The following is a 25666-nucleotide window of genomic DNA, read 5'->3' as shown; positions in this document are numbered from 1 at the left end:
TCACTAAATATCTAAATTATCAAGGTAATATAACATTGGTTAATGGATTTAACTATAAAAAGATTGACACATTTATAAAATGTAAACTATATCTAAACATATGCTTAATTTTCAATAATATAGTTTAATATTGTTAAAAAAAATTTATGACAGTTTAATATTCTGCAAAAACAGATCATATTTATATCTGTCATAAATAGTTTAGTTAACTGTTTAATAGTTTATTTAAATAATAATTTATCACAATAACAAACGACTCAAGTAACTTCGACCTCCTCATATAGAGTGCAGCTTTTGACATCTGTTTCAATGTTATTCATGGACCTTATATGTGTCTGACAGTTGTATAATTCCTCCTCCTTGGATGAATAACTTAGACTAGTAAAAGATGTAGAATCTGATGTCCACAAAACTGAATCATAGGCTGTGATATTTTGTGAATATCTCCCAACTCTTTTGCAGACTATTTCACCCCACTCATTATATGATACAAGGATAAATTCCAGGCACGTGGAATTGGAAATGCCCTGACAAAAAAAGAGCTATTTGGGAATAAGACTTTAGCATGAAATGCTACTAGCGAGGAACAGATTCGAAGTTGAGAACCCTGCAACTAAACCGTGCACTCAAACCAGTTTGCTTCTATTGGCAGAGAGTTAAATTACAAGATCTTAACCAGAATTAAAGATATTTGATTTAAAATACTTGGCTGTGTCTGGATGCCCCCAGAGGTATCCAGGAAGTGTATCACACGTTGTGGATTCACTGGAATGCATTCAGTTCCAAATCCGGGGTGGGGGAAGAGAATCAGTAACTTAGTTTGCTAGGTCTTGCAGTTTTGTTTGATTAAGTTTCAAAATGTTGCCACCTTGACTATTCAAGTTGTGAAAAATAAAAGTTTGTGATTATACTGATTCACCCATCTCTCAGCATAATCGTGTGCTCTTCGGTCTATACACTTGAATCTACATGAAAATTCAAAAAATAAGGAGGCCACAGTTCTTCACCATTTGCGCTCCCCTTTGACACCACCCTTTAAATTTCAGATCTGTTCTCAGAATTTTAAAATATTCTCTCAGAATCTCTGATCTGCTATCGGTCTTGGCTTTTTGATTCTTTAGATTTGGTATCATGAGTAGCAAATTACTAATAAGATACATTCATATAACAGGTTGACCAGGATTTTCCTACTGGTTGTAAGTATGGCCCATTCAAGCTCTTTCTTAGAACATCACAGTGAATTTGTGAATGCCAACATGATAAAACTGAAGTTTTAACTCTAACTTACTATTCTAATTATGTACATTTATATTGATTACTCTCAATCTTATCTGACTTCTACAAGACAGAATTGGATTCTATTTCTTCACAAGATCACACTTCGTGAATTTTTTGTATATTGACAATTTCACTATTACTTATGGCAAGATTGCTTACTTAGGGTATAAATGCTTCACTTTCACCCTAAAACACTTTAGTCTAGTTATGGATTTCAAAAGCAGAATGATTTAATCTTGCATAACTGTTAATCATGATTACCGAACTCACCAGGATTCATCAAGTCCCAGTGAGTTCTGTGTCAAGTGACCTTTGGCCAAATCCCAAGTACTTGGGACTCGCCCATGGCAAAACTCCTCAAAAACATGGTTTTTGTTGAGTCCTGCCAAGTTTTTACTGTGTCTTGTCAAGTCTTGCTTATGTTTTCTCGAGCCCTAAGTCGGTTCAATCATGTTGAGTCCACATTGAGTCCAAGTTTCATTTTTATGTTGTTAATCTAACTTAACCAAATAAACTAAAAAGTTTTATCTATCTTTCTTCAAATACTCTGAAACACAATGGAAACCAATTTAAACATGATTGGCCACCTTCATGAATTTAGTTATCAAATGGTCACCTTGTCAAGTTTTACTATTCGGGGAGTTCATAGATTTACATCATGGTTACAAGGAGACTCGTCCCCCCCCAAAAGACATGTCTCAAAGACAGATGCATCTCTGGGGACCTCCAAAAAGGTTGGAGACTTCATGAAGTCTCCTGAAGTCTCCCAATCTCCTAATCCAAAAAGTGAAGTCTCTCTGAAGTCTTCTGATAAAAAAAAAATGTAAAATATAATATTAAATTATTTTATGTATTTTAGCCCTCATTTTAATGTCTTTAAATGCAAAAATTAAGACCAATGACAATTTAAATGATTAAATTATTTAAAATATTTTAATGTTTTTTTTAATAAATTTATAATTGAGGACCTTGAGATGGACAATCACAACCTTGTGGAGTAGATGATAGTACCATCAACATACTAGTACCAGATAGATTTCTGGTTTTTGTTTACTATACTAAGTTTGTTCATTTTTGTTTGAATATCCGCAATTTAGCATCAAACTATACTTTTTTGAATTTAAAATTTGAATATGTAATGATAATCTCAGTGATTATCAATCTGATATGATGATGATCATATGCAATATTCAGAAAACAAGTATGACTATGAGATACAATAATGTGTTTATGTGAGTTTTGACTCAATATTAATGTGACATTACTATTATTATTTACTTTAGTCTTTTAATTTTACAGTATTACTATTTAGTATTTAGTATTAGACTCTTTAAACTACTAAAAAAAAGTTGCTATCTCCAAGCACCACGGTCTCCTATTTTTGAAAAATTGTCATACTAGTACCAGTACCCATACCAAAGACCTCCAAGTCTCCCTGTCTCCTAGTGACCTTGATTTATATTTAATATGCGGTCAACATGCACAGCAACACACCTTATAAAGTGGGATCTTGATTATTACCGTGATCTCTTTCAAGAACTTCAGCACTTATAATTAATCAAGTCTAACAAAATTTGAATTGGCCTCACACCAGTCAATCACAAATACTTTTACTGATTTTTACATTTACCTAAACTCTACTGCAAAGTTAAACTGATCCATATAAACAATAGAGAATAGATTCCTAAAATAAGAATGAGATAACCTTTTGCAAACATTTAATTTCCAGTGTTAAAAGCAACTGACATGGAAACAGAATGAAAAGTATCTACAGTTTCACATGTTGATTCCAAAGAAAGGACACCATGTTGAATTCAAAGAATGAATACAACATTATTCTAAATCATGTACTGAGATAGGTGAACTAAGGCCACAACTAAGAACATTATTATCTTGTTTAAGTGAATCCGAAGGATAAGTTTAATGGCTCACTTACTATTTCATGTGGCACATTGCAATCTAAAAGCTGCAGGTTGCAAGAAACTTACTAGATAAAGTAAAAAGATAAATGCATGGCATTAGCAGTTCACTTTTTTTTTCATTGTAATAAAATAAACGAAAGATACCTTCAGGTACAAGCCACCATATATCACCAAAAGTAGACTTTCCATCATAACCCCCAAACAGTAGGAAACAAGAATCAATGCGAGTCATTGAATGATATGCACGAGCTGGCGGAGGTTCATTGTTGATAGCGAGACGTTTCCACTGCACTGATGCTGTGGCACACATTGCAGCAGTAAATGAGTAAGATATCCTTAGGAAGTTTTGAAAGAGACAAAGTGTTCCTGACATGCTGATGCTTTCAATGCATTGCACTAATAAACAAGTAAACACACTCGAATGGTCTACAGAGGATTGCTGAGTTGCAGCTATATAAGTATTTCATAAGTGTAACACTGTAATTCAATCTATCGGTTATTTGACATTGCAAGTTTGAGAAAAACACAGTAAAGCACTTTTCAAATATAGTTCAATCAACATGTGATATCTAATTTCTCAAACTTATGCCAGTGCAAATTACAAAATTAAGAAATCTGAGCTGTGCCACTTGATACACATTTAAGCCAGTCAAGAGAGGATGGAAAGATGGATATAAATAAAGTCAACATCATTATTCAACAATATGGCAAGCACTCTGGAGCATATGGATGCAATCTACCCCTTGCTCCATTAGCTGCATAAAGCACTTGTTTGGTTATGCTCTAAGCACAAATTATAAATGTGGAATTCTACTTTCCAAAGTTACAACTTATTCCCATTTTCCTCTCCTAGCATGGGCTCCTAATTGGTTTATGAGAAGTGTTCATGCTGGATTATTCTCCTTAGCTCTAGAAGAGTCTTGTGAGTTGGAAGCTAGAAAAGTTGTATAACATTTCTGTTTCATTTCCTTGTGCAATCACGGTCACTTCCGCAATCACAGATTTAGTCGAGGTCACTTCCATGGTTGCGGACTACATGTTGAAGGCCTGAGTCCATCCCACATTTTCAGAAATTCCCTTCAGATTTCCAAATTACGTTTATCATTGTCTTCTAAAAGTGAATATTTCAGTAAGCTCTTTCCAAATGATCCATTATGGATAAAAACTCACTTCTTAGAATAGGAGAATTAGCATCAACAAGGCAAAAGCCTATGAGGCAGTAAATGCTGATATACTTGCACTGTGAAGTGCTGATCTCCTGCTGTTCAGTTTGCCGATTGATAATGAGCCCTCTCATTCTTGTGACCAACTCTTACCTAATTAAATCTTGAAATTAGACTACTGTTAAATCATTTATGTAGTTGTACCTGATGTCATTGTAGGCTTTACACTCTAAAATAAAGTTTCCACGGTCCCCTTAAAAAAAAATGCACAAACCCTCTCTTCCCAAACCTCTTTTTGCATTTTCCACCTTCCAGTTTCACATTGAAGGTGATGTGAGTTAGTCCTCAACTGGGCAGTAAGAATCTTTGGCCTCCAAAATGTTGGCCTCTGTTGTTAATGATTTGTAGCTTCAGTCAGATTATTCCTATCAATGAAATCAAATGTGTAAGTGGCCTTTTGGCCTAGATTATTTGATCTCTATCTTTTCTATATAATTCTCCAATTGATTGTTATTATTATGGTTATCATAATGCATGATACACACACACGATCGAGATTAACATAATAATAGTTAATTATGCTATTGATAATAATCATATTGAGCATCAATATTAAGTATCAACATCTTATCAACTGTTACATCCCAAATTTTTGCCAATTTAAATAATCATATAGCTGTTATGTAATTCATGTGAATGTCAGTTGGCTAGTAAATCGGTTTAATATTATGATCATGTGAAATGGAAATATGGTCATTCATTTTAATTCATGTAGAGATGACATATTAGTTGTTTGTTACAATTTTAACAGAAAATGAATATTTATTACTTTTAGAAAAGTCAGTTGCTTATTTGAGATGGTGGTTAGCTGTTACGATGATTATAAAATAAATTTTTATTATAGTTATTCAGATTTTAATTAAGGAATATGTTATTATCGTGGAAATTCTTCTTGGTTGCAGAACACAGTGAAGGGGGGAAGTATTGCTAAACACGAGCTAGGAATTGGGGCACCAAAAGTCCATAATAGACATCTAACCATCTTGGCTAAGGATTTAAAGACTAGGCAAGCAAGATTATACCTTGGATGACCATGAGCTAACCAGTCAATTTGTAACACATATCAAGAAAAACATTAAGTATTTTAATAATAATATAAATTGTTACCTTTTTCTATCTGAGATCGTTGTGTAGTCTCTTGATTATATCTCCATATATTGACACCATGTTATCTTGACATCTATACTTGCACTTACATGTGTGTGTGCGTGTGTGCGAGCATGCGTAAATCAATATAATGATAGAAAAGAAATATATAATTAAATTTATGCACATATATGTACAGATAGAGGTGGCACAGATACCATGTTGCCAATATATATTTTAAAATCATTTGGAGGGAGAACATTTATAATTATCTTTAATATTTGCTCCTTATTGTTTTGAGTGATTGCCCATCTTTGCATCAGGCTTTTATTTTTCAAATATTTCAATTGATGGAGTTACTCATTTGAATCGATTGGAAATATAATTTCTTTATGGAGCTGATACCTAGCCTTATGTCCACCACCTCGGCCTTTCTTGTAACTGAGCATGTGTTTGCAGCTTGTTTATTTATGCTCTCGCCAAGGCTATGTGAGCATTCTTTTACCAAGCTTCCTTTATGCTCAGCGATTTCATTCTCCCTCACGGCAATAAGCCAAGGACTGTGATAACAACATAATTCATTGAGAGCAAGCTTTGTATTCCTTCAAGAGCCTAGCGTATAGCCTAAGACCTGCCAAGACTTCCTTGCATTGATTTTTACAAAGTTATCATTTCTTCCTGCCAGAGGAGAACAGTGATCTCTAAACGCACAAGGCAGCACATCTCTTATAGCAGGTTATGCATTCATTATTCCTTGTTATGTTGCAAGCATAAGGATTGTATGTTGATAATATTGTTGTAAAAATCATAAGCTGTCATTGTGATCAGTGCAAGTAATCTGTATTTATATTCCACTTTAAGATTCTGTGTTTCATATGTTTTATGCAAGTACCGAAACAAATATTGTGCATATTATTATTCATGCTGGCTTATATAGAGGTGTTGGCAATATGCCTTTGAGATAAGAAGAACATGTGGTGCCATGAAAAGGATTCTGTGGTGCCATTGGGACCAAATTACCCAGTTTGATGCCAACTTTTGACCGAATTTGCATCCTATCCAACTTTAGTGTGAACAAACTTTCGACTTTGGCCTTTACCAAGCGAATGTGGTAACTCAGGTTGTATCATTTGCATAATTGGGGCTGCCCTTCTTGACCATGCCTTAGTCCTCGAAAAGATGGAAGTTGAGTTCCAAGATCAACTACTATGGCTAAAAACACAAAATTGGCACCTCCAAAGCCAAGTTCACAATAAGGAATCCGTAATTAAAGATTTGAAGACTCTAAATCTTATATGCATTTGTTTCAAAATTGCAATACATACAATTCAAATTCTTTCACCCGGAAGGAAAACAATTCCATAGAAAACGTAACATATAAAAAGTCCATAAAAACAAGGACAAAACACAAGTCAATGGCTTGGGTTGTCAAAAGAAATAAGCCCAGTCCTCTCGCCTCTTCTCTGTCGATTTTTCAAATTACTTCCTAGACAACACTTGAAGAGAAAGGGGCTAGATGGGATAATAAAGTTGAATTTTGAGCTTGTGAAACCTACAATTATCTCAAGATCATTCACTTTTACATGAATGTCATCTCAAAAATAAATATCACTTAGTAAAGGTTGGTCAACTCTGTAAGGCACTATTTTTCTCTACATTGAATCAGCAAACTAGAAAAATTTGAAAGTGTTGAGAGATAAAAAGATCATATCTATCACAAAAAAGGTCTACTTGGATGCTAAAAGAAATGAACCCATGTGAAATAGCTTAAGAAGGCTCATGCTCATGTCATGATTGTAAAGAAGGCCAACAAATCTATATTTACCAATCTTCCTGCAGTAGACCCCAAGTGCCAATCTGGTCTAACTTGGGCTCATGGTCCATTGTAACATCCCGGTTTCCTAGGTCTTAAATAACAATTAACAACTAACATACTTAAAGAAATACAATTATAACTTCATTTTCATGGGAAGACAGTTTAATTAGTTTCGTTCATATGAAAGGGATTGACAATTAAAATTAGTTAAACAAAATTTCTTAACTAAAAACTTGAAACACCATCAAATGAAATTACTACAGAAATTGAAATCCACATACCATAGAAACTGAGATCGAAATCAAAACTAGGGATGCTTCTGCAACCACCCGGGTTAGTCCACAAATACTTCTATAACAATATCACGAAATGACTTCCATCCAAAATTGTTAAATTAAAATCAATTGATGATTATCATTAAATACCACTATAGAAAATTAGGGCATCACTTACCACTATATTCATTAGGGCATCGATTACCATTGGAATCTTTTAGGGCTTCTAATACCGTTGTATCACTTAGGGCTTCCAATACCACTGATTCAAATAGGGCTTCTGATACCACGGATTCAATTAGGGCTCCCGATACCACTATATCATTTAGGGTTCCAGTTATCTCTCAATCAAATAGAGCTTCAGATTCCTTTCCTTCCGATTACTTAATTGTGACAGTAACTTAAGATTAGGAAATATACTTATATTCGATATTCATATAAAAGAAAAACAATTCATAATCTATCTCTCACATTCGAGTGTAAAATAACTGTAATGATGAATTAAATTAATCTTACCTTCTTGCATATACATCATAAAAATGATATTGCCTATTTCCGACAAACAATTGAATGTATAGCTCATCTTTGTCTGTTGCACATTCGACAACTTGGGAAGAGGTGAAACATTGTCAAGGGCTTAACCACCCAACCTCGGGCCTCAACTTTTTCCCCACACAATCTCTAATGAGAAAGGCCCTCCCTACCCGGAATAGACAAGGACCATCTTGTCATCACTGAGCAAACTGGTATCTAACCATACTCCTCGACTTGACAACAAGAGATTACATAACAAGATCACTCATGAGCTAATAAATAATTCATATTAATATTGATAAACATTGTTATATCATATCTGATTTCATTCTAGGTTCTTGCAGGTTAACTCCAACGCTTCACCATTTCAATGGCTTATTTGCTGGTGAATTCCTCGGTGTTACAACACTCTGAAGATGTTTTATGATAACACATGCATTAATGTTGATTCACGCAATTCAATTAAGTTTCTATCATTGAAATTCATAAATGAGTTAATCTCAAAGATACTCGTTATAAATCAGAAAAGATCTCAATGTATTATAGGGAAAAGTAATAGCAAGATACCAAAGATTATCCCAGTCTGCATGTAAATCCAACTAAGGGTGGATAGAAGGGAGTTATGCTCTTGAATACACATTTAATCTCAGCCTTTTTACTTATACTGTACAGCAGCGTTAATATAATCAGTGGTAATCTGAACTATGACTAGCATTACTTCTTTGATATATTATTCAGCAAAAAGAAAAGGAAAAGCCAACTACAATCAGACTTAGACTTAGCAGAGAATGTAAGACACATGACCTGATGTATATTTAAATCTGTTTGAAGCCTTGCAACTGATTTGAAATTCGCCCTTCCTTAGATGTTGCAGATGTTTCCAAAGAGCAAAATACTTTATCTGTCAAAGTGAGCAGAGCACATATGGCATAATATAGATTGACGCTGCTTAAGATTGGAAAGTGCAGATTGTAATTACAGTGAAATTGACACATGAAATATCTGGAAGTCGGGTGTCTAAATCTTGCTATACAAATTTGTATCTGTACTTCTTTGGTTTCCTTCAGGCGTAACCACAATTATATATATCCATCCTTAACAAGGAAGGGTGCATATGGCAGAATACATCAGCACTGATATACAATGAAAAAGGTCTTACGGATATACAATGGACTTATAGCAGGGTACCAATTATGAAAAAAAATCGGATTAAGCAAGGACGAATGCGGAAATGGAAGTTCTTGTGTCCCCCTATCTCACTCAACTCTTGATATGAAAAGGTCTTAAATAGACTCTTTGGCTTCCGCCGGTTACAAAAAAGATTACTTGCCCATTCGAATACAACCATTAATTTGATTTGAAAGGAAGAGAAATAAAGAGGGAAAAGAATTAAGGAGGAGTTGAAGAGTTATAAACTTTATTTTATTATTATAATACGTTCTTATATACGTTCACATAAGTATAATGGTGAGGTGACATCATTAAATTATATTATTATAATTTATTGGTACCATTTCATTTTTATATTTATGTGTTCATATTTAAGTGTTTATTATAATGATAAAATAAAATTTAATAAACAATCTCTAAAGGTATGCATTATATTTTAATTTATTTTATTTTATGTTTTTATTATATTATTTCCTTAATAGCTCATGCTGGTCCCACAGATGTATCCTGTTTCAAGTTGCTAGGTCCTCAACCCATCTGCCCAATGATGGTGATGCTCCTACCTAATTCTTTTCTGACAATGCTTCCACCCCTTCGACATGCTTCCTATAAGGAAATTCTCCACAGTTAAATTATATTATCATAATTAATCACGACGGTTAACCATCTTCTCAATTCCATGAGTTCGTGACAAGTGATCAACTAACTTGTTATCTTCATTTTGAAATTATAACGACTAACTATCTTACCATTTCATGGATTATAACCAAATTAACTATCAATTGACTTCATGTGAACCTCAATAGCTATATTTTAAATTAGGTCAAAAATTGAGATGTAACACCCATTATAGGCCTAGAGATTGCTACTCTATAAACAATTTAATAAGTTTAAATCTTTATTTTCACAAGCATAAACTTATACACAAAATCCCCGATGTATGTATCTTACATTGATCATAAGAAGTGGTCAAAGGAAGAATATTTTGTCAACATCAACCAATGATGGGACTCGATGTGCCTTGATTCAAATGCAAACGATGAATAATGAACACCTCATAGTAATATATACAGTCAATTAAGAAAACCCTTATGTAGAAGAAGAAAAGACAATATGTGATCCATTATTGAGATTTATCTAGTCAAACCAATTTATATGTTATGAAACAAAGGATGTCTATTGGTGAAGGCATGAATCAAGTCCACCGTCGGCACAACGACTGAAGCACTAAGTACTTAAATGGGATGTCTTACCCAAGAAACATGAGTGGAGAATTTTCATCAGCAATGTCATAAAGTAGATATAAGCAAGGGTTGAATGAAAACCCACTTCATATAAATAGAACATGTGGGTATCATGACAGGGCATGACTTACGTCTGATCAGTACGAGGTATAGATAACATCTAAAATGATGCGCAAAGGTCAAGGCTATGAGGACTGTAACTATGACAATGTATAGAGTATCAAACGTGCCAAGCATCATCAAGTAATTGAATCAACCAAAGATAATAACGTCTTAGAGAAGGCAATGGTTTATTAGGGTGAGAATAGGACCAATGTACAATTACAGACCATAGTCAACAATTATATTACTGCTGACTATATTGTCGACTCAAGCAAGGAGGTGAAACATCGTCTAATTGATCAATTATGATTAAAAACAATGTTTATAAGAATTGGTGGCAGACAACTAAACGATATGCAAGAACAATTGAATGACATGTTGGATAAAAATCATTAAGCCTATTGACTTAAGAGAAAAGCATGGATAGTGATTATATTTTATAATCAAAGCCATAATCAACATAATCATAAGAAGATATTAGTCATAATTGAAGGATGTGATTATTGTAAAAGACCCAGTATGACTAGTGCTCCATGACAATAGATATCTCAAAAAAGTATGTAATGTCCCCTTTCTAAAATGGGATTTAATAATAAATAAATAAATAATATATTTATTTGTTTGTTTGATAGGCAATCAGTTGAGGCCATTTACGATTTTTTATTAGTAAAATAATAATGTTCACCCCCATTCAATGCGAGCACTGAAAGGAAAAGAACAGAGGGAAGAAAAACTCCCAATGTCACCAAGGACTTAGAAAGACATGATTATAGACATTTAGAAATTTACAACTATGTATTATTATGTGGGTTAGCAGAGAAGGAAAAGGGATACTCATGTACAAATGAAGAGGAGACCTATACGATTCATCAAACCATTATATATTGTTTGGCTTGATTTACAACAACTTATCCATATTGTATGGATGACATTCAAGGAATTATATATAGAGTATGTCAATCCTTTACATATATACAAATCACCCCTTCTATATGCATTGATGTATAATATATTATGACACTAACTGTTTATCTTCAATTGTTTAATCCTACTGCTTAGAGCCCTCTAATGATATCCTTTTGGCCTCCTATGCTTCCACAAACATGCCCTTCAGAAGTAACCTGTAAAATCAATCTAACAACCTTTGTTGCTGCTACTAGTAGTGAAATCAATGTTCTTACCAAGCCCTGCAGCACCAAAGGTCAGCAACTAATATTAAAATAGATAAATATCGCCATACCATATTAGAAGACATAGTGCTTGTTACATCCCAAATTTTGACCTAATTTAAATTCATTTATAGCCATTGAATTGGATGGATTTTCTTTCATAATCATGTGAAAAGAGTGGTTGAATATATCCGTTGTATTCATTATGTTAATTGTTTAATGATGATGGTCGTTATCCATTGTTTGTCATGTGATGATTAGCAGTTGCTTGATTTCAGAATTATGGTTAATAATTAAATTCCTTATCTATATTAAATGTTAATATGGATTTATCATGGAAGTTTTTATTATTGTGGAAAATGTTGCATGGGTGATTGCAGGAGAAGATGAAGGGGAGAAGCATTTCTAAACGGGATCAACGGAATGGGATACTAGCTTAATCCAATTATCGGGTTGATAGGTATTACCTTTAATAGTCTTCGTAAGGACCTAGCAAATCGAACATCAAGATACAATCGATGGACCTGCATGAGCTACTAACTAAATATTTAAAACTTTAATTATTTTAATTAAAAATAATGTGTACCTCAAATGGTTTTTGATTGACTTTTCCACCATATCATTATAACGTATATTTATGTACGTGCGTCGTGCACATAAATATAGGAATAAAGGTGACACCATAATATTATTTTTATAAAATAAATAATACGATGCCATCTCATAAATACATCTACGTGCAAGAGATTAATATATCGTAATTACCCTTGATTTATAACCTTCAAATCTTTTTCCATATTTATTCAAATTCTTACTAGTAACAGATAAAGCACATTTGTCATGTTCTTTCTTTTAAGTTATGGCTTCTTGGAAGCCAAAAGGTTTTCAAATACTTCTTTATATTATGAAGTTGTGAGAGACCATTGACATCATTATTCTACCCGATATCTCTACATTATTCCACCTGATAACTCTCTGCATTATTCCACCCAATGATTTTGCCATTTCATTAATATTTTGCTTAAGACGTGATTGGTAATCACACTGAGAGCTGTGCCTGAAGTTAATTCCGTGAAGGGACTAAATATTAGTGTCCAACCAAGGCTCCAATACTTCAAAACTTACCAGATTATGTGGTTGACTTACCATATCCAATCGGTTTATAATATATTCTTTTTATGACATATCACTACATTGTATTTACAACAGTAAGCTATAGTTCTTGAAATGCCATACATCATCCTTGTTTGATATCATCAAATAGTTCCTCCTTAAGTTAGAACTTCTCATGATAAGTCAATACCAATTATTCATGATATGACTTCACATCTTTATTTTACTGCCGAATGTCATGGTATTTATTTTGCAAAGAATTATCTTTCTCAGGTCACAAATATGTGATATGTTGAAAACATGTAATGTTCTTATATCAAGTTGAGGATCAATAGACAAAGTCGATCGGTCTGAGTTTCAAACACTTGGGACTCACCGGCTAAATAGCCATGGAAAAGGTGAAGAGGTGAGGTGGAAATCTGCAATAACACGGAAATAAAAGTTAGTCATGACATAACAATTCTAAATTATTTTAAATCATTAATAGCTTATGCATGTTCATACTTATTGTTCCCCTGTTGTCAAGTCAAGCAGCGGTGATCAGGGCATTGAACCCATCCGAAAGCCTTGGCCAAGGTCGTTAAAGGCATGTTTGCCATCTATGATCACTTGATGTCAATAGTGTCAATTATTCAGACATGTCTGTCCATAACAGTGCGGAATTCTAAACACCGGAATGCTCGGGTGGCTGGACTAAATTATCCCAAGCTTGATCCTGAGGTAGGGAGGACCTTTCTATTCAATAGATTGTGTGGGGATGAATATGGTCTAAGGTTGGGAGGTTAAGCCTAAGTCAATATTTCTCCTCTTACCGAAAGTTGGGGCTTGCACAACCAATTAAAGACTCGCCAGTTACTTCTCGCATGTTCCTCTTTCTATTTCATGTTATGCATTTACTTTAGTTGTATGCAAGGAAAGATAGAAAATCGTTATTTCAGTTGATCATTGTTACAGTTATTTCAATTGATCGTTATTACAGTTATTTCAATTAATCATTATTACAGTTATTTCAGTGGATTGTTATTATAGTTATTTCAGTTAATCATTATTAGAGTTATTTCAGTTGAACGTTAGTACAGTTATTTCAGTTTGGTTTTGTTATTTCAGTTAGTCTTTGGTAGTTAAAAATCAGTTAATGTCTCATGAAAAAGAATTCAAGATATTTTGTTTCAACAATTAGTTGATGAAAACTCTTTCTAGATCACCTTTAATTTGTTATGAAAATCCATTTGTTACATATGGTATCAAAGTGCTAGGTTCGACACTGAGCCTAGGGCACATTACTTTCTAGTAAACCTGAAAATTATTAGAATAAATGTACAGGATGCAAGTATGTAAAACAACTCGCAAGGCGGCACCATATCCCATCTTCTTGTACTTGATTAAGAACATGCCAAACTTCGATTACACTTGTTCCATGCCTCAAGACAATTAAAACCTAAAATAGGCTTTGCAACTAATGAAGAAGGAAAGAGTCAAGTGGACTCCTGCTAGTAAAGCAACATATAGAAACAAACTTATTCAAAACTGAAACACTCGTCAGGACAATTCTCTTATGCACTTCCATAGATCTTGGATGGTACGGGATATGTACAAATCTGAATCAGAATTGAATGCTACGAAGCAAAATTTAGATTTCATGATGTAAACATCCTCAGAAGAGAAATTTTTTGTAAATAAAGGCTGCTATAAATGCAGTGCAGAAGTATTAAAGTTGATTAAATAAATTGGTTTATTCATGTGTTATATCCACTCACAAACTCACAAACTCTTTTTAATTTATTGAAGGCATGCTTAAAATATATATATATATATATATATATATATATATATATATATATATATATATATATATATATATATATATATATATATATATATATATATATATACACACACACAACAAATTGACATAAGAATCTTGCAATTTCTAGGTTAAACCAGTAAACAAACAAAATGAGAAGCAATGCAAATGTTGCAGGTCATGACATGGTCCATGAAAATAACACACAATCATCCACTAATTTATTACTTCAGATTTTGCAAGAAACACAATTGAAGTTGGATAATATGGAAAAAAGAATGAATGAGATGGCAGCCTAGATGGGGCAGGACCAAGAGGAAATGCAATCCTTGCCTCCTCCCAATACAGAGACAAAAGTTTCTGAACACAACAAGAAAACCTCTCAAGCTTCACCCACTCAAACCAAAAAACAAAAGAAACAAGAAATAATGAGTGATTTGTCCCCAGATATTAAGAAGATCAAACCACCCAAATTTGTTGATTCTGAATCCGGAGAGGATGCAGAGGCATGGTTAAATGAAATGGAACAATACTTTGAAATTAGAAATTTTTCAGAAACCTCAAAAGCAATTTGGGGAATATATCATTTTACTGGAGAAGCTGCTATATGGTGGGGAAACACTAAGGATGAGCTAAACATTAAAACCACTGAGATTACCTGGGAAAAATTTGTAACCATTTTTAGGAGCCATTGGTTACCCCAAACCTTTTATGACCAATAGTTGTTGGATTTCCAAAATCTTAAGCAAGGAGATATGACTGTACACAAGTACTAGGAGAAATTCACTTGATTACTGAAGTATGTACCACCATACCAACAAGATAGGAACCTGAAAATGAGAAAATTCATCATGGGACTGAATGATAAAATAGTAGCAGTTGATGTTCTCACTCCTCGAACCATGGAAGAAGCTCTAGAAAAGGTTGTCAAACAAGAATATAAGAATCTAAAAAGATGACTCCATGCGGGATAATAAAAGAAAAACAAACTAGAATATAGAAAGTATAGATACTGGATCTCAAAAAAAACAATTTAAGGATTATAAATTTAGCAAACTAGAAACAAAAGGGAATGGAATCAAGGATTTTATAAGTAATTTCAATACAAATAAGAATAATAAGGGCAGTGAAAAGAAAGGGCCACCTTCAGGATGTTTCATTTGTGGAGATCATAATGCTAATAAATGCCCTGTTAAGATCAATACCAATCAGCCACACCGACCACCCCTTCCACAACAGCAACATGTTTATCAGCAAAGGATTCATCCAGCCCTTGACAATCAACAAGCAGAACAATAGATAGGCCTGATCGAAACTCCGGGTAAGCTATACAGGAATCCTGTTACCATCTTAATTGATACTACAGCTTCTGAATGTTTTATATCACCTAGATTATTAAGTAGGTTTCCAAAGAGATCTAGTTTTATGGCAAAACCATGGACAATTGAGTATGCAACCCAGTCAAGGGCTAAGGTAAAGCAGTGTTTGTTTGAGGCTCGAGTCGATTTTCCAAATTTCTCCACTGAATTGAATTTGTATGTAGCACCTCTTGGTTCTTACGATATTATTATAGGCATTAATTGCCTCAGTGAGCATAAGGCCAAGGTTGATTGTCTTGCTAAACTTGTAAATTTTTTGGATGACCAAGGCAAACTTCCAAGTATTAAAGGGATTAAACATGAAATTAAATCAAAACAGATATCCGCCATGCAACTCAAGAAATGTGGAAGAAAAGGCTGCGAGATTTTTGCAGTAAGAGTTGAAGATATGAGAGATCCTATAAACACCACTTATGGAGATGACTACATTTTTGAAGATGGGGAAATCAAAGAAAAATTAAAGGAATCTTTCGAAGAAAAGTATCCCTATCTAAAGAATTATTAGGATGTGTTTCCTTAAGAACTCCCTAGTTTACCTCCATCTCGAGTCTTTGATTTTACAATAGATTTGTTACCAAGAGCAGAACCCATCTCTCAAGCACCTTATCGAATGACCACCACAAAACTAATGGAGTTGCAAATGCAATTGCAGGATATGTTAAATAAGAAATTGATTTGGTCCAATGTTTCACCATGGAGAGCCCCAGTATTGTTTGTTAGGAAGAAGGACGAAACTATGAGATTATGCATAGATTGCAAAATGCTCAATAAGGTTACTATCAAGAACCAATACCCACTTCCTAGAATTGACGACATCTTTGATCAAATGAAAGGCGCTACAGTATTTTCAAAGATTGATTTGAGGTCAGGATATCACCAGCTTTGTATTAAGAATGAAGATATTCACAAATCTGCATTCAGAACTAGGTATAGGCATTATGAATTCATAGTTTTACCTTTCAAGTTAACCAATGCACTGGTAGCTTTTACGAATTTGATGAATAGCATATTTTAGGATTTAGATAAATTTGTACAAGTTTATAGACATCCTAATTTATTCGAAAAATGAGAAGGAACATCAAGAACATCTAAAAAAGGTTTTGCAAAGACTAAGAGAACATAAATTATACGGAAAATTGTCTAAGTGAACTTTCTATCAAAAGGAAATCTAGTATTTAGGACACATTATATCAGCTCAGGGAATAGCTATAGATCTGTAAAAAATCAAGGCAATTAAGGAATGACCTATACCTAAAAATGTGACAGAAGTTAGAAGTTTCATGGGATTGGTAGGGTTCTATAGGAAGTTTATCAGAAATTTCTCCAAAATAGCTTATCCGATCACATCACTTCAGAGAAAGGGAAGGAAGTTTGTATTGATTGAAAAATGTCAATCAACTTTTGAAGGTTTGAAAGAAAAGTTAACTACAACACCCATACTAAGAGTACCTGACCCACAAAAGAAATTCGTCGTCATAACTGATGCATCAGGGGAAGGAGTAGGAGGTGTGCTAATGCAAGATGAGTAGGTGATTGCATACGAGTCTAGGAAATTGAAGAATTACGAGCAGAATTACGCCCCTCATGATCTAGAATTAGCAGCTATTGTACATGCTCTCCAAATGTGGAGACATTACTTAATTGGGAAACCTTTTGATCTTCGATCCGACCACCACAACCTAAAATACATTTTTACTCAACCCAACCTTAATGCTAGATAAAGGAGATGGCTGGAATTTTTAGCAGACTATGAGTTTGACATTAATTACATTAAAGGCAAGGAAAACAAAGTGGCAAATGCCTTAAGCAGAAGGAGACACATTTCCACAATGGTTATTATAAATTTCAGATTAAAAGATCAAATTTTACAACATCTAGAGCATGATGAATTTTATGCAGAGATCAGTCAAGCTCTCATTAGAGACCCACTGGATCCCAGGTATTCAGAAATTGGGATAGAGGAGGATGGATTGTTAAGATATCATGACAGAATTTATATACCAAACAAAACTGAACTTTGGAGAATGATTCTGGAAGAAACCCATTCAGCTCCATATTCAGGACAACCTGGAGTGACTAAAATGCTATCATATATAAAACCTTTATATTTTTTGAAATGAATGAAAAGGGAAATAACAAAATTTGTGGCAGGATGCTTGGAATGCCAAAGAGTAAAGGCAGAACATTGTTACCCAGCTAGCCTTTTGCACCCAAATGAGATAGAGATACTAGAATGGAAATGGCAAATAATTTCTATGGATTTTGTACAAAGGTTACCTATGACACGGAATAGACACAACGCCATTCTAGTAGTAGTAGATAGATTGACAAAAGTTGCTCATTTTATACCAAGAAATCTAACCGACGGAGCACTAGAAATTGCTCATAAATTCATAAAGGAGATTTTCAGATTAAATGGAGTTCCAAAGAAAATTATCTCAAATAGGCATGCTAGGATAACTTCCAGATTTTGGCAAACATTATTTTCAGCATTAGAGACTAAGCTAAACATCAGTTCAACTTATCATCCCGAGACTAATGGTCAAACAGAAAGAGTAAACCAAGTTTTAGAAGATCTTTTAAGAGTTTACTGTATGGATTGGCAATACTAGTGGGAAACGTAATTACCCTTGGTAGAATTTGCTTATAACAATTCTTATCAATCCACCATTAAAATGGCCCCCTTTGAGGCTCTATATGGCTACAAATGTAGAACTCCTGTGAGCTAGAATTGATTGGAGGATAGAATTATTGTTGGACCTGAAATGCTTAAGGAAATGGAAGAATAGGTAATCCAAATTCCTTAGAGATTGAAAGAAGCCAATGATAGACAAAAAAGTTATGTAGATGCAAAAAGAACACCTAGAGAATTCTCACTGGGAGAAAAGGTGTTATTAAGAGTAAAACCTCAGAAGAGTACCATCAAGTTTGGTAAGAATGCAAACTTGGCTCCAAAGTATGTAGGACCCTTTGAAATATTGGAAATTATGAACTCAGTATCCTACAGAATTGCCCTACCATCAACTCTTGCAAGGATGCATGACGTCTTCCATATGTCATACCTTAAGAAATACATAACTCATCATGATCATATAATTGATTGGAACCTATTGCAGGTACGAAAACCAGGGGTGGTGGAAATAGAACCACTTAGAATACTTGAGGTGCGTAAGCTACGCTTATGAAATCCAAATGTGACTCAATGCAAGGTCCAGTGGGATCAGTATGCAGTGGATAATGCTACTTGGGAAGATTATCACGAAAAAAATACTCTCATCTTTTCTCCAGAGCTAGAGCCTGAACTTTTACTATTTAGTTCTTTTCATGGTCTGAATAGATATCAATTTTAAATTTTGTTGTGACATTCATCGGGGACAATGAAAAACTTAAGGGGGAGGGTATGTTACATCCCAAAATTTGACCTAATTTAAATTTATTTATAGTCGTTGAATTGGATGGATTTTCTTTCATTATCATGTGAAAAGAGTGGTTAAATATATCTGTTGTATTCATTATGTTAACTGTTTAATGATGATGGTCGTTATCCATCGTTTGTCATGTGATGATTAGCAATTGCTTGATTTCGGAATTATGGTTAATAATTAAATTCCTTATCTACATTAAATGTTAATATGGATTTATCATGGAACTTGTTACTATCGTGGAAAATGTTGCACGAGTGATTGCAGGAGAAGATGAAGGGGAGAAGCATTGGTAAACGGGATCAACGGAATGAGATACTAGCTTAGTCCAATTATTGGGTTGACAGGTATGACCTTTAATTGTCTTGATAAGGACCTAGCGACTTGAACATCAGGATACAATCGATGGACCCACATGAGCTATTAAATAAACATTTAAAACATTAATTATTTTAATTAAAAATAATGAATACCTTAAATGGTTTTTGATTGACCTTTCCACCATATCATTATAATGTATATTTATGTACATGCACATAGATATAGAAATAAAAGTGACACCATAATATTATTTTAATAAAATAAATAATATGATGCCACCTCATAAATACATCTATGTGCAAGTAGATAAATATATTGTAATTACCCTTGATTTATAACCTTCAAATCTTTTCCCATATTTATTCAAATTCTTGCTAATAACCGATAAAGCACATTTGGTATGTTGGCGTTCAAGAAGCCAAGTTCTTTCTTTTAAGTTACGGCTTCTTGGAAGCCAAAAGGTTTTCAAATACTTCTTTATATTATGTAGCCGTGAGAGACCATGGGCATCATTATTCCACCCAATAACTCTCTGCATTTTTCCTTGCAACGATTTTGCCATTTCATTAATATTTTGCTTAAGACGTGATTGGTAATCACACTGAGAGTTGCACCTGAAGTTAATTCCGTGAAGGAACTAAATATTAGCGTCCAACCAAGGCTCCAATACTTCTAAACTTACTAGGTTATGTGGTTGACTTACCATATCCAATCGGTTTATAATATATTCTTTTTTTCATATATCACTACATTGTATTTACAGCAGTAAGCTATAGATTCTTGAAATGTCGTACATCATCCTTGTTTGATGTCATCAAATAGTTCCTCCTTAAGTCAGAACTTCTCATGATAGGTCAATACCAATTATTCATGATATGATTTCACATCTTTATTTTACTATCGAATGTCATGGTATTTATTTTGCAAAGAATTATCTTTCTTAGGTCACAAATATGTGATATGTTGAAAGCATGTAATGTTCTTATATCAAGTTGAGGACCAACAGACAAAGTTGATTGCTCTGCATTCGAACACCTTGGACTCACTGGCTATATTTCCATGTTATTGTAGATTTCCATCTCACCTCTTCACCTTTTTCGTGATAATCATATCTGAAAACCTTGGCCAAGGTCATTAAAGGCATGTTTGCCATCTATAATCACTTGATGTCAGTAATGCTAGTTATTTAGACATGTTCGTCCATAATTGTGCGGACATTCTAAACACTGGAATGCTCAAGTGGCTGGACTAAAGTATCCCAAGCTTGATCTCGGGGTAGGGAGGGCCTTTCTATTCAATAGATTGTGTGGGGATGAATATGGTCTGAAGTTGGGAGGTTAAGCCTAAATCAATGCTTCTCCTCTTACCAAAAGTCGAGGCTTGCACAACCAATTAAAGGCTCACCAGTTACTTCTCGTATGTTCCTCTTTCTATTTCATGTTATTCATTTACTTTACTTGTATGCAAGGAAAGATAGAAAATCGTTATTTTAGTTATTTCAGTTGATCATTGTTACAATTATTTTAGTTGATCGTTATTTCAGTTAATCATTATTCTAGTTATTTCAGTTGATCATTATTACAGTCATTTCAGATAATCATTATTATAGTTATTTTAGTTGAACGTTATTACAGTTATTTCAGTTGAACATTATTACAGTTATTTCAGTATGGTTTTGTTATCTCAGTTAGGCGTTAGTAGTTAAAATCAATTAATGTTTCATGAAAAGGAATTCAAGATATTCTGTTTCAATAATTAGTTGATGAAAACTCTTTCTAGATCACCTTTAATTTGTTATGAAAATCTGTTTGTTCCAGTGCTTAAAGTCTAGATGTTCTTCTGAATGTCTTTTCAAAAAAGTATGTTGTAACCGATCTTAGCACTAGGTAACAAAAAACAAGGCCATTCAATAGCATAATGATGGAACCACCTAGAGAATGCACTTCATTTCTGGATTGCCATCTTTAACATAATTCAAAACCCCAAGTATAAAAAACTAAAAATTATACTTTGTGTGGAGAATCAAGAACCGCCGAACCAAAGTCCACTCTAATCAATGGACTATACAAATCCATATCATAGTAATATCAGCTAATCAGAAGCAAACTAATTCACCATTTGATACACACACACACACATATAACCAAGTGTGAATGACCAAGAATATCTCTCAATCCATGTGTGATTATGATCCACTAAGTAAACCCAAACAATACCCAAGAATGCACATATACCCACACATTAGTCGAGAGATATCTCAAGCCACCAAGAAAGGCTGATAGTATGCTATTAATACGAGTGTCAAAGGATAATGGAACAACATGTATTTGCCACTAGATAACACTCATAAAAGACTAGATATGTCCCAATCCCTACTTCTAGATTTCTACCAAAAATTGTTATATCTAGATAATAAAAGAATTGGATCAAAAATTGTTATATCCCTACGAGTGTCAAAGGATAATGGAACAACATGTATTTGCCACTAGATAACACTCATAAAAGACTAGATATGTCCCAATCCCTACTTCTAGATTTCTACCAAAAATTGTTATATCTGGATAATAAAAGAATATCTAGTCATTAAAGCCTAAAGTCCTTTGATGAGAAAATCAACAACAAAATCCAATCATGAATCTTAACAACTCTTATTTATTTTTTGTGAGTGATATGAAACAATTATAAACATTAAGAAACCTGAAGAGTCATTTGAAATTCAATTGTATCTCATCAAACATGGGCAAAATAAAATAATAAAGGATCCTTAATTTCTCTCGTAAAGTCAAGAGGTGAGCTACTAATAGATTTGTAGGGGAAATTCATTTCCATCTTGGTAGGATTGGACATTAAGCCCCATTTCTAGACCTGTATAGAAAAATCCTCATGAATTATTTAAAACCAAAATAGGAAGATAAATTCAAGTCCATAATCCAAATCAAGGTAGTTAAAAATCTACTAGAATAAACCATCAAGTCTCTCAGAACCATAACTGATGTATGTATGAGAAAATACAACTCCAAATATCAAACCATGAAATTGAAACAAGATATAGACCCGACACAAGTAAAGATAAGGAAGTTTATAATTCAAATATGGTTCAAGTGTTTATATTCAAAACAAACTTGAGCATTTGTCTATATACTAGACATGCCTTATCTATCAGAAGAGGATAGCGTAATATAGTCCTATTTGATGCAAGGATGGATGGTTATTAGGGCCAGAGGTAACCATAGGACTCGGCCAAAGCAGGAACTCAACCATCACAGGGAACTCGGTCACTATTGCACTCAAAAATCACTGCGCTCAGCAACAACTGCAACTCGACAATAATTGACAGAATGCACATTGATGAGCAAAGTAACCCAAGATGCTCCTGCATCAAACAACTAGGGTTGAAAGAAATGATTAACCTGAATCATTGAGATGCCACAACCCGAGCTGAATCCAACTCAGATTGAGAAATACATGTAGCATCTTCCACTAGTCAGTTCTTCCACTTCACCAAATACTAAAAGTAACTCTTTCCTCTTGTTTCCTTGCTAACTCTTTGATCCAATATCTATTCAACCTCTTCAATCTGCTTCTTAGGATAATCACTCGGTGCAACAACTTCATTATCTGACTCATGATACCTATACAAATCAACAACATTGAATATAGGAGATATATCCATGTCATCACGTAACTCAATTTCATATGCATTACCATTGTCAAACTTCTATAAAATCTTACAAGGTCCAAACTTCTTCATCTTCAACTTACTGTATATACCAATAGGAAATCTACCTTTCTTCAAATGAACCATCACCTCATCTCCAACTTTGAAAACATGATGTCTTCTAGACTTGTCTGTGTTCTCCTTATACTTTGGATTACTTTGTTCCAACCTCAACATCACTTCCTTATACAAAGATTTCATAAAATCAGCAAACACTTCTCTTCTCTTCACCGGCAATATCCCTCAAATCTAATACTCTTCTAGGTTGCATTCCAGTAACAATCTTAAAAGGTGTTTTCCGAGTACTCCTATTCACAAAGTTATTATAAGAAAACTCAGCTTGTGCCAATACCATATCCCAATTACTCAGCTTGTCCCCAAACTAAACATCTCAACAAATCACCCAAGCTTCTATTCACAACCTCTGTCTATGGATGGAATGTAGAACTAAACTTCATCTAAGTACCCATCTTCTTCACAGAGTCCAAAAATAACCAACAAAATTGCTATCTCAGTCAGAGATAATGCTCCTCGACAACCCATGCAATCTAACAACCTCTTTAAAGAAAAGCTCTACAACATGCACTGCATTAGTTGTCTTCTTACATGATATGAAATATGTCATCTTAGAAAATCTATCTACAACAAAAAATATAGAATGATACCCTCTTGTTGTCCTAGGTAATCCAAGAACAAAATCCATACTAATGTCACTCCAAGGTTTCTCAAGAATAGAACTAGGTGTATATAATCCAATATTCTAACTTACTCCTTTTGCAACTTGACAAAGTCCACAACTCCTTAGAAAATTTTGAACATCCTTGTACATATGTGGCCAGTAATACATGTCTTTAAGCAAACTCAATGTCTTATCAATTCCAAAATGTCCAGCCAATCCACCTTTTCCTTAATCAAATTAACTCTCATAGAACTTCTTGGTAAACACAACTGAATTCCTTTGAACAACATACCTTCTTGAATAAAATAATCTTCATACTTACTCAGTTTATCTTATAGATTCGTGCTCTTCACTCTCTCCATGCCTCAAAAAAATCAGGGTCAGTATCATACAACTTCATCATCTCATCAAAACCAAGAACTTCAACCTTCATCTCAGTCAACAAATAATGTCTTTTGCTTAATGCTACTGCAACACGATTAGTAACTCTACTCTTACGTGCTTTATCATAAATGTGAAATTCTGCAAGTACTCAACCTACTTCACGTCTTTGATTCAACTTGTTTTGACTTCCCAAGTACTGTAAAGCCTTATGATCAGTATACAACACAAACTCCTTAGGGATTAATTAATGTCTCCACTTCTTCAAGGCTTGAACAATAGCATAGAACTCTTGATCATACACAGAATACTTCTTTTTAGCATCGTTCAATTTCTCACTAAAGCAAGCAACAAGTTTACCTTCGTGACTTAACATGGCTTCTATTGCACTATCACTTACATCACATTCCACTTGAAATACCTTATTGAAATCAAGTAAAGCCAATATAGGTAACTCAGCAACCTTTTGTTTCAAAGTCTCAAAACTCTTATCAGTTCCATGTGTCCACTTGAAATGCTTTTTATATCCTCTCATGGTCTTAGTCATAGCATTACAAGCATAACTGAAATTTCTTATAAACTTTCTGTAGAAACTAGCCAAACCATGAAATGATATTACCTCACCCACATTCTCAGGTGTAGGCCAATCAAGGATTGCTTTAACCTTCTCAAGATTCATCTTTAAACAATCAGCTGAAATCAAAAATTCCAAATACACAATCTCTTCTTGCATGAAAGAACATTTCTTCAACTTAATCAGTAGTTTCTCCTCCTTCAATCTTTGTAGTACTTGTCTAATGTGCTTAAGATGTTCTTCTTTAATCTTACTGTATATCAAAATATCATCCAAATAAGCAATCACAAACTTACCCAAGAATCTCTTTAGGACCTCATTCATCAAACTCGTAACAGTACTTGGTTCATTAGTCAAATCAAAAAGCATAACCAAACATTCATACAAAACATCTTTTGTGTTGAAAGCAATCTTCCACTCGTCACCTCTGACGCTGATCTGATGATAACCCCTCTT

General features: G+C 33.9%; 1 protein-coding gene across 4 annotated transcripts in view; it reads right to left on the bottom strand.

The window, feature by feature from the left end:
- LOC149540067 (Galactose oxidase/kelch repeat superfamily protein) overlaps positions 1–25666 on the bottom strand; it is a 289836-nt gene that overhangs the window by 74005 nt on the left and 190165 nt on the right. For all 4 annotated transcript variants that reach the window (XR_016356343.1, XM_089801257.1, XM_089801256.1 and 1 more), the window contains one exon: positions 3345–3497. Coding sequence is in view for 3 of the 4 variants with exons in the window: in XM_089801257.1 (XP_089657383.1) it covers positions 3345–3497 (153 nt within the window). In the remaining variant the exon portion in view is untranslated. The remainder of the gene's footprint in view (positions 1–3344; positions 3498–25666) is intronic.

The sequence above is a fragment of the Cupressus sempervirens genome, chromosome 9 (genome assembly GCF_028749045.1).
Source record: "Cupressus sempervirens isolate cs-2001-9-10 chromosome 9, ASM2874904v1, whole genome shotgun sequence".
In the NCBI taxonomy this organism is placed as follows: Eukaryota; Viridiplantae; Streptophyta; class Pinopsida; order Cupressales; family Cupressaceae; genus Cupressus; species Cupressus sempervirens.
The sequence above is the reverse complement of the archived record's forward strand: the minus strand, read 5'-3'. Positions and strand labels throughout refer to the sequence as shown.